Below are 9,445 nucleotides of genomic sequence, written 5' to 3'. Positions count from 1 at the left end.
TACGCCTGTTTTTTATTATATAAAAAAAGCAGCAACGCCGAAAAAATCGCCTATATATTTTTACAAATAATTGTTAACAATTACGAATTCCCGGAACATATAATTACGGACCGAAATAAGCTTTTTATATTGAAATTTTAAAAATTTTTAATGGAATAATTGGGAACCGATTATAAATTATTAATAACGTTCCATCCCCAAACCAACGGATAAATAAAACGAACCAATTAAATATTAAAATAATATTTGAAATATTATATAAACCATAAATAAAATAATTGGATACGGTTATTACCCATAATATAATCCGTTTATAATAATTTAAAAAACGAAAATACCAAAATAACCCCGTTTTACGCCAATTATGGATTTAACCCTACGGTTACTAAAAAACCAAAAATTACAATTACGGTATTACGAACCGATAAATAAACGAACGAATTACGATAATTATATGAAAAATTCCAGTAGAAATTAAAATTTATACGGGGAAAAATAATAAAATACGCCAATTAATATCGGATAAAAAAACCATTTTTCGAAAAAGGAAATAACGTTTATTTTATTCGACGCAATATTAAAATACAACGACTAAATAGCAAATTCGATTTTAAAAAATTTGGACCTTTTAAAATTAATAAAAAAATTAACGAAACCAGTTATAAATTATTATTACCAAATATTATAAAACTTTATTTTATATTCCACGTATTATTATTGGAATTAATATTATACGGTATTAATATATAAAAAACGATTAAAATCGACGCAAAACAAATATATAATATTAAACGGATATTTAATTATAAACGGAATTACGGCAAAATAAAATACCTTATTAAATGGGAAAATTATAAATATAAAAAAAATATTTGGGAATTTTTTAACCATTTCCAAAATTGCCAGGAACCGCTCCGACAATATTATTAAAAATTGGATTTGCGAACAAACTAACCAAAAAAAAAGGACAATTTAAAAAAATATTACCTATTATTTTTAAAAATTAAAAGCCGACCAGGATTCGAAATTATACCACCAAACGAATTTATAAAAAAATAATTAATATATAATATAAAATAAAAATACCAAAAAAACGATTTATTAACGGAATATTGCGCAGACATATTTATTTTATTTAATAACGAAAAGTTTAAAAAATTTATCGGGAAAATCGAATCCCAAACAAAATTAAAATCCGGAAAAAATAATTCCAAAAACATTTTAGGCAAAATTTCGGCTAATTACCGATGTTTTTCCTATTTTGTTTTTTTACGTTTTACCCGATTTAATTCCTCCAAATTATTAATTCCGCGAAATATAATTCGCATTATTTTTTCAAACCATAATTTTTTTTATTTTTGTAAACGAAATAATTTCGCCTATTATATATAAATTTGTTTTTTAAACGCCTTAATTTCCGCATCCAATTTTAAATATTGGCGACCAATATAACGGATTTAAATAGCGGATAAATTTAATATATTATATTTAAAACAATTAAAACAAATATATTTTATATAACGAATAAAATCCTAAAAAAATATTTGACAAAACGTTGCGCCTTTGGTACGGTAAAAATTGCAAAAAAAGATTTTAACGGTATCCGTCGATAATAAGGAAAAAAAACGTGGCGACCTTTTATTAATAAACGACCAAATTTTGGTTTGGTTATATAATTAAATATGGCGCAAAAAAATTAGCCAAAAAAAAAAACCAAAACAGGGATCCAAAAAATACGGATTATTTAAAGGCCAAAGGAATTTGGCCAAAAAAAGGAGATTTAATATTACGACCAAATAATTGGGCCGGTACCAGGAAAACCAAATGGGGTTACACCCTTTTTAATAATACCCGCCCAAAAAAATTACCGACCGGCAAAAAAAAATTATATAAAAAAAATCACGTAATTTTACGTAATTATTAAAAAAATAATTTTAATAATTATTAAAGGATTATAACAAATTAAAAGAAATAATTTTTGCGATTTGTGACAAATTAGGAAAAATTACATTCGGAATATAATTTATATAAGGTACGTTTATTATTATATAAACAAATTCGATTTTAGGATTGTTTAACAGCAATTAAATTTTAGTTAACCTTAATATTTATTTGAAAACGATTATAATTTTACCCCTAATTATTAAAAACCCCAATTATCTAATTAGACGTTCAATTGTTTCAACCCACTGTATTTTATTTTAAAAACAGGTTACCCCGATATTTTAATCGTAATACTGGGAACCCAGCTAGACGGTCTTGGAAGGAAGGCTAGCTTCAACAGGTCGGCAGAAGAGGTAAGCCTGAAAACCTCGGTGACATAAGCGTGAAGGGAAAGAGCTTTAAAATAGTTACAATTAAGGGCCGTTGTCGAGACCGGAAAGCATTAAGGCACATAATCTTAGGGTGTGGCTATTTCACAAACAACGTTTCGTTAAATTACAACCATGTGGGCCCTATTACAATGCCTTTATTTTTGCGAGAAAAAATGCCTACCAATTGCAAAGCCACTCGTTTTATTTATATAAATCCATCCAAAAGGCGCACGCCCAAATTAGCACGAAATCCTTTGCAATTACAACATATTTAAGCTGTAATAAATGAGCGTTTCGTTTTGCAGTAATAAATAACCCGGTTTGGGTTTGTGTATATTATATGCATTCCGCATCGTGACGTCGGAGGCCTTCGTGGCTGAATTTCGCGGTTGTTAGGCATTTTGTACTGTCAGACGAAACGCATTGTAGAAGGTACCCACATGGTTGTGATTTAGCGATTCGCTGTTCGTGAAAAGGCCACACCCAATCTTGAATAAAGCTGCGAGCTGGCTTAACAAAGAAATTAATAAGAGACCCAGTGGGTAAGGTTATGTGAAGCCTAAGTCATTTGGAAGTTGTTGCTTATGCCTCAATATAAGACAATCTACGCGCATGTTCAACCATCAACTGCGCCTTCTGCCAGGTTTTTGTTACTGACTTGTAATGCCTAGTAGCCTGTTTAAATCGGAAACTATCAAATATGTAACCCATCCTATTTTGTTCTCTTTTAGAGAAAAGAACATCAACTGCCAAATTGCCAGCTTTGCCTGCTCTCTTGTAAAAAGATATCCCTGTTTGTTTTAGTGTATACCTGCTCGGAACAGCCGGGGCTTTGGCTCAGTATGATTACGTTGTGCGCTCATCGGTTATGCCGGGCGCTGCGTGACTAATACTCAGCCCCTCGGGGGAGTCGGGGGAACTGTTTTATGCCAAAGAACCAGGATTTTCCAGGTTGCTGTTTTCATTAAACTATGCGGCAACAACAATTCCAATATCCAACCATGATCGACTATAGTCAACCCCAACATTCCAAACACAAAAATAAACTTATCTATGGATCTACACGGAGTGCACAACACGAGGCAAGTGTGTAATACACAACACCGCCCGGTTGACAAGTTCCAATCGTGAAATTATAAAAGGCGCAGTTGCCAAACACGATTGTTCTCACATTTTGCTTTTTCACATCACCGGACTTCAAACAATTCTCGCTTTGCTTTCCTTTCCTTTTTATCCTTTCAGTCTCTCCTTTTTTTATTCTTTCGCTTCTTTCGATTTCATTTTGACCTTTATCCAATCTTTTTCAACGAAACCCAATCAAAATGCAGTTCTCTACCATCGCGAAAATCATCGCCGTCACGGCCTGGGGCGCCCAGGCCCTGGCCATGCCCCTCAGCGACGGCAATGTCGACGGCAACACCGCCCTCGATCGCCGCAGCTCTGGCCAGTCGAGTGGTTGGAGCGGTCTGAGCGGAAGCGGCGACCGCAAGGCAATGGCTGGTGGGAGGAGCGGGCTTTGGGACAAGGCGGATCAGCAATCCATTGACGATGATGACAACTACAAGAAAACCCAAAAGTCCAAGAAGAAGGATCGCACTACCGGGTACGCAAGGTCAGCGTACCACAACGAGCACCTCAGGGATTCCGAAGAGTAGAGCGCCACAAGGGGCAGGGGCGACCTGAAGCCTAGGACCGGAGGACAGCCCGGTTTCGACGGATATCCAAAGAGCGGCGAAGTGGCAAATGCAGATACGGTTGGAGGTGGAAACTTGTGACACGGCGAAAGCATAATTGATGGGGCAGTCATATTTCCAGTTTACAAGAAAAAAAAAGTATCCCTTGCAGCCTGAAGTTTATCTGCAGTATATATGCAGTCCACGTGGAGTCTGGCTTTCGCAACTAGGTGCGCTTAGAACAGGACAGATCGCAGTCAGATCAAGAAGAGATTTCAATGCATGCATATACCTGGCCGTGATATTCAGTACCTGTGCCTTTGACACTGTCACCTCGAAGTTCATACAAAATCCATTTTCTCGTTGAAGGAGACGATGTCGTGTCAGTATCTTGAGTTAGGTAGTAATTAGGGCAGCAAGTGTGGGACATCTGTGTGATCTTTGAGGTTAAACCACTCGTAGTTCTACTTACTCCGACTCTATTGGATCAAACTATTATGCTTTCTTACGTCAAGGCATACAAAGTCTTATTGGTGAAACATTTTGGTGTGTTATACCACCTGCACAGCCGTCGCGCCGGCGAAATCTTACCATATCAACAAGTACCCTTCCCCTCTTGCCCTCCGACATTCACTTATTCATCCGTGAGGAAAAGAGAAGAGCAAAGAAAAAACCGAAAAAAAAACCGGTACAAATGGAGGCACCCGCCGCCGGAGCCAGCGTCATCGGCGTGATATCCCTGGCACTCCAGCCCGCGGACAGCGCAATCAAACTCGACAGTTTTATCGACACGATCATGTACTCGAACATCAAAGGCGCGCACAAGGCGGTATAGTCCTCGGCCTGGAGGATATCGACAACGCTTTAGCGGCCTGCTTATCACGGCTTGACGCAATCGGCCGCCTTGTCGATGAAATAGACGTTGTCGCCGCCGAGTTGCGTTGAAAAGCAAAAAGCTGCTCGGGATTGAAATTTGAGCGGAGAAAGGACTCGAAACGCAGGTTAGTCATGATTTGTAGATACTTTCAAGCCTCATGGATGGCAAACCTCACGTTAGTTTGCCGCCCCTGTTTCAAACCAACTCTTTGTGACAAGGATTTGAATTTACTCAAAATTATGATTGCAGGTTTACAACTATCTAGCGGCAGAAGGGACTTTTTTTGAAAGATCGAGGACATACTGGCGCTCGTTTCCAGTGGGAATGCCAGAGCGGAAGGGGTAAATGGTGAATTTATAGATGAACCTAGGTCAGGTTTGGGCTGAACCCTAAAGTAAATAATCCAGCATTGACGTGATGACACGAAGCCGAGGAGCTACTCGAAAGCAGGTTAAACAACAGGCTGGTAACCTCAAAGAAGGCATACACTTCCCTGCATATTCCCCGCCCGAGATATGTACAAGCATGCCGCCGAATTCAGAAGCATACAAGCAAACTCGCACGGCAAGAGGTGGTCCACGAGGTCTCGGTGACCTATCGACTAAGCCCGAGCTTCTTATCGGAATTCTTCGAGTTTGTAGTTCAGCACACACCCCGACACTGAGTTTTACCATTTCTACAGTGTCATGTGCACAAATATCACAGCTCTTCCAAACTATACCGGCATTTCTCTACGACGACTTGGAAGCCGCCCAGCGGATGGTGCTTTCAGGCCAATGGTCGCTAAATATGCAGTCACAAAGGCCGGACGAAAGTCCTTTGTCTGCTTTAATTTTCTTTCCCCGTTTAAATAGAGACATAAAACAGCGAATGTGCCCGTTTTCAGTTCTTGCATAAATCGGGCTCTTAGCTGACGCCACGTCCACGACACCAAAAGTGTCTCCTCACTGGCCTGGCAAACCTATGTCAGAAGGATAGCAGCTACGAGGTCGTTTATTCCTCCTCAATCAAGGTTACCAAATCGCTCCCTTGGGGGCAGCTTATAGGTATCAAACTTTAAGTCTCGGTCAGAGTGGGTATATATGATAAAAACCTGCCCTTTAACAAAATTTGACCATACACAATTTTATCCTACCAGCCAGGTGAGAGATCTTTGAGGCATTTTGAAATCGTACGGACATTATCGACTTGAGCATTCAAGAGATGGCGGCAGTCATACCTCATCCGTGGTTTTACTTGAAATGGTCCAGACAGAACCCGAAATGATCCGGACAGAACCCAGACCTCGTGGCGCAAATTCTCTGGGAAATGAGTACATTGGAAACAAACGTCAGCAGCAATCTTTTTTTCAGGATTGTGAAGAAGTCCCGGTTCTATTGGGACATTTTTGTGAGTGGTGGTCATTGATAAAAGGGCTCAAAGAACGACGAAATAACCTTGCAAGAAGCCTGTTCCTCACGAGTTCGTCCCGTGGGCTTACCAGAAAAGGGATTGACACCAGAGATGCAATTAAGTCAATCTTTGGTACTTGTCCCAACTCGGACGCTGCCAAAATCTCTGTTTAGCAATGTTTTTCTCTCCGCAGGGAGTAAGGATAAACAACAGATTATTATCACACGCATAAATTACCCTATTAAATTGTAGAAAATGATTTTTCGCCATTTATCTGGCTAAATCCTGCCTGCCTGCACCTGCTTTATGGACTAAAACTATGTAAACCATTCCTCCAATGGCAAAGGGTTGGTTATCAATCCAAAAAGTACCTATCCATTATAGAACAAATGAGCCATCCTGGATATATACCAATTTTCAAGGTAGCGAAGACGCCCAATCTTGGACGTATTGAGCAAAGATATCCATAACCAGCACAAAAAAGCGGGAAACCTCCTGCGGTAGTTTTTCAGCGTGAGTCGTCCATTGATTCGCCCAGCTCGTAGACACCCCCCTGGCATAAACGTTATAAAGTGATTTGCTTTCAAACGCTTCTTTGATAAAAGTTTCACCAATTTCCTTGGGTACAATTTTATAGTCTTCGCTACGTCGCTCCTCGTCGAGGAAATATATCGTGCGGAGGTGCGGGCCGGGGTTTTTGGCAATATAAATGGCGTCGGCGCGCTGGTTAACCTCGAAAAGAAGCGAGTCCAGGGTGTTGGAAAAAACATGCTCCGGATCGAAAAAGCCTTGTTTAACGGAGGCAATATCGTAAAAACAGTGGTGTTACGACCAAACAAGTTGGGCCAGCACCAAGGAGGCCAGGTGGGGTTACACCCCTCCTGACAACATTCGCCAAAAGGAATCACCGACCGGCGGGAAAGGATTACATAAGGGGAAAAAACACGTAACATCACGTGATTGCCAAAAAAGGGATATAATTAATATGCGATATATTAATTATAACAAAACAAATAATATATCGGCTATGGAACATATTAAACATATTACGTCGAGGGACATAATTTATATAAAGCACGTTTATTACCATATAAATAAATTCGATTTTAAAATTGCTTAACAGCAATCAAACTTTAATTAACCTTAATATTTATTTAAAAACGATTATAATTTCACCCCCAATTATTAAAAACCCCAATTACCCAATTAGACGTTTAATTGCTTTAACCCACTATATTTTACCCTAAAAACAGGTTACCCCGATACCTTAATCGTAATATTTTAATTACTTCTGTTCAATATTTTGCTTTGAAATATACCGAGCAATATCCGATAATATATTTTCCCAAACGTTTAAAAACAACACCCCCAATACCCCGGCCACGAATAGCAAAACGACCCAAAAAACCCCTGTTCGGCCCAAAGACGATAATAATAACGAAAACGAAAAAAACCAGTTCCGCAGGCAGATTATTAAAACCAACCAGGAATTCCACGAATAAACGTTCCGCGCAACCCAATTCCAAAAAAAACTCCAGATTTTCCGAACCAATGCTAACGTTATTTTAATTTTTTTTAATAGGCGCGAAAAATTCAAATTTAACCCCCCAATTACGTTCGATAATATACCTGGACAATTTAAAAGGTATTTTATATAAATACGCATTTACCAAATATTCCATTTGGAAATTTTCCGTAATAAAATAAAAAAAATGGTATATACGGCCATTTTTTTCCGAAAACAAACCTTATTTTGGTTCGAACCTCTGTTGCAAAAATGGTTTAATATACCCCCCGAAAAACAACGTTAAAAAATCACCGATATTTTTTCAATTTTCGCAGGATATAAACGCACTTTCCGTTCTTTATTTTAAAAACCCGATAAAAAATAACAAACCGAACGAAATTTGGCCAATTTACGATAAACCAAATCAACCTCCGTTTATATAACCGAATTTAAAAAACTAATAATAAAATTGGATATAATTGAAAAAACCAAAATCCTCCAATTTTACCAGGGATTAAAATTAAAAATAAAAAACGAAATATCCAAATTCGACCGACCCGAGGATTTCCTCGAATATATCGAATTTGCCATTAAATTTAACAACCGGATTTACGAACGCCGATAGGAAAAACAAGGCGGACAGCGAATATTCGTCACCTCAATTCGACAAATTAATACGGGACGCAAATACTAATACCCCCAACCCATATATTATAAAAATAATAGTGGATGGCAGCAGCCCCGTTATATAACACCCCAAACCTATTGTGACATTTGGACCATGAGATCACCAGACCCTAACCCTGACCCCTGACCAACGACCCACCAGGGTGATACCTTTATCTACGTCGCGTCAAGCTCAGAACTTTGTTTGTTTCCTTTCTTCTGCTCAGAGTAGAATCTTCGTCGATAGATGCCAATAGACTAGCTTCCGTGCTATGCTTACCCCGGGCCGTGACACCTATAATATAATTTATAATACCTATAATAAACCTATGGACCTTAGTACTATATAATATAAAAAGCCCCGTAAAAACCCCAAAAATGGCAAATGTTTTAAATGCGATAAAATAAAACATATCGCCAAAAATTGCCCAAAAAACCAGAAAAATATCCCTAATTTTAGGGGCAAAACCGAAAAACCACAAAAATTTAATACCACCAATTACCAATAATTACGGCCTAACCAATATAATACAATAAATTGGACCACCTATTATAATAATAATTGCATGGTATATAATAATTCCAAAAACGACGCAGGATAATATTTACAAAAACCCCGAAGTATTCGAACCCTAATAATAAAAAACCGAATACCTTTAAAAATAGGATAGCCAACGAAATTATACCGACAAAAGACCCAATTACCCGAATTTACGGATTCGGATACCTCCGGAAAATCGGATAAGGAATTTTTGGAACAAACCCACCATATTAGGACAACCAATTAATTTTTAATATAAAAATTAAACGAGGATTCCGAAAAAAAGTCCAGCGAGGAAAAGACCATACCTTCGAACCAATATAATGCAGCAAAGGAAAATAACCCCTATATATACGAAAAAAAACATATCGATTTACACCGAAACGACCAATTAATACAATTTCCCGGATTGCCATTTTAGGTACAAATCCAATATTTTATAGGACCAATTAATGCAATTTTTGGAAATTACCC

At 37.9% G+C, this 9,445-nt stretch overlaps 3 protein-coding genes across 3 annotated transcripts; 2 read left to right on the top strand and 1 right to left on the bottom strand.

The window, feature by feature from the left end:
- Window positions 1-3,637: 3,637 nt before the first annotated feature.
- MGG_02220 (uncharacterized protein) lies at window positions 3,638-3,970 on the top strand (the record flags this gene model as incomplete). The annotated part of the gene is made up of 1 exon (XM_003708937.1): window positions 3,638-3,970. The coding sequence occupies one exon, from the start codon at window positions 3,638-3,640 to the stop codon at window positions 3,968-3,970; it is 333 nt and encodes a 110-aa protein (XP_003708985.1).
- Window positions 3,971-4,682: 712 nt separating this feature from the next.
- MGG_16066 (uncharacterized protein) lies at window positions 4,683-5,210 on the top strand (the record flags this gene model as incomplete). Its single annotated transcript, XM_003708936.1, has 2 exons — window positions 4,683-4,817; window positions 5,115-5,210. 2 exons carry the CDS (start codon window positions 4,683-4,685, stop codon window positions 5,208-5,210), a joined length of 231 nt encoding a protein of 76 aa, XP_003708984.1.
- A 1,464-nt stretch (window positions 5,211-6,674) lies between these two features.
- Window positions 6,675-9,200, bottom strand: MGG_16065 (uncharacterized protein; the record flags this gene model as incomplete). The annotated part of the gene is made up of 5 exons (XM_003708935.1): window positions 6,675-7,045; window positions 7,873-7,886; window positions 8,005-8,023; window positions 8,711-8,725; window positions 9,194-9,200. The coding sequence occupies 5 exons, from the start codon at window positions 9,198-9,200 to the stop codon at window positions 6,675-6,677; spliced, it is 426 nt and encodes a 141-aa protein (XP_003708983.1).
- Window positions 9,201-9,445: the final 245 nt, after the last annotated feature.

This window comes from Pyricularia oryzae, chromosome 1 (genome assembly GCF_000002495.2).
Source record: "Pyricularia oryzae 70-15 chromosome 1, whole genome shotgun sequence".
Lineage (NCBI taxonomy): Eukaryota > Fungi > Ascomycota > Sordariomycetes > Magnaporthales > Pyriculariaceae > Pyricularia > Pyricularia oryzae.
This window is presented reverse-complemented; position numbering and strand designations above follow the sequence as displayed.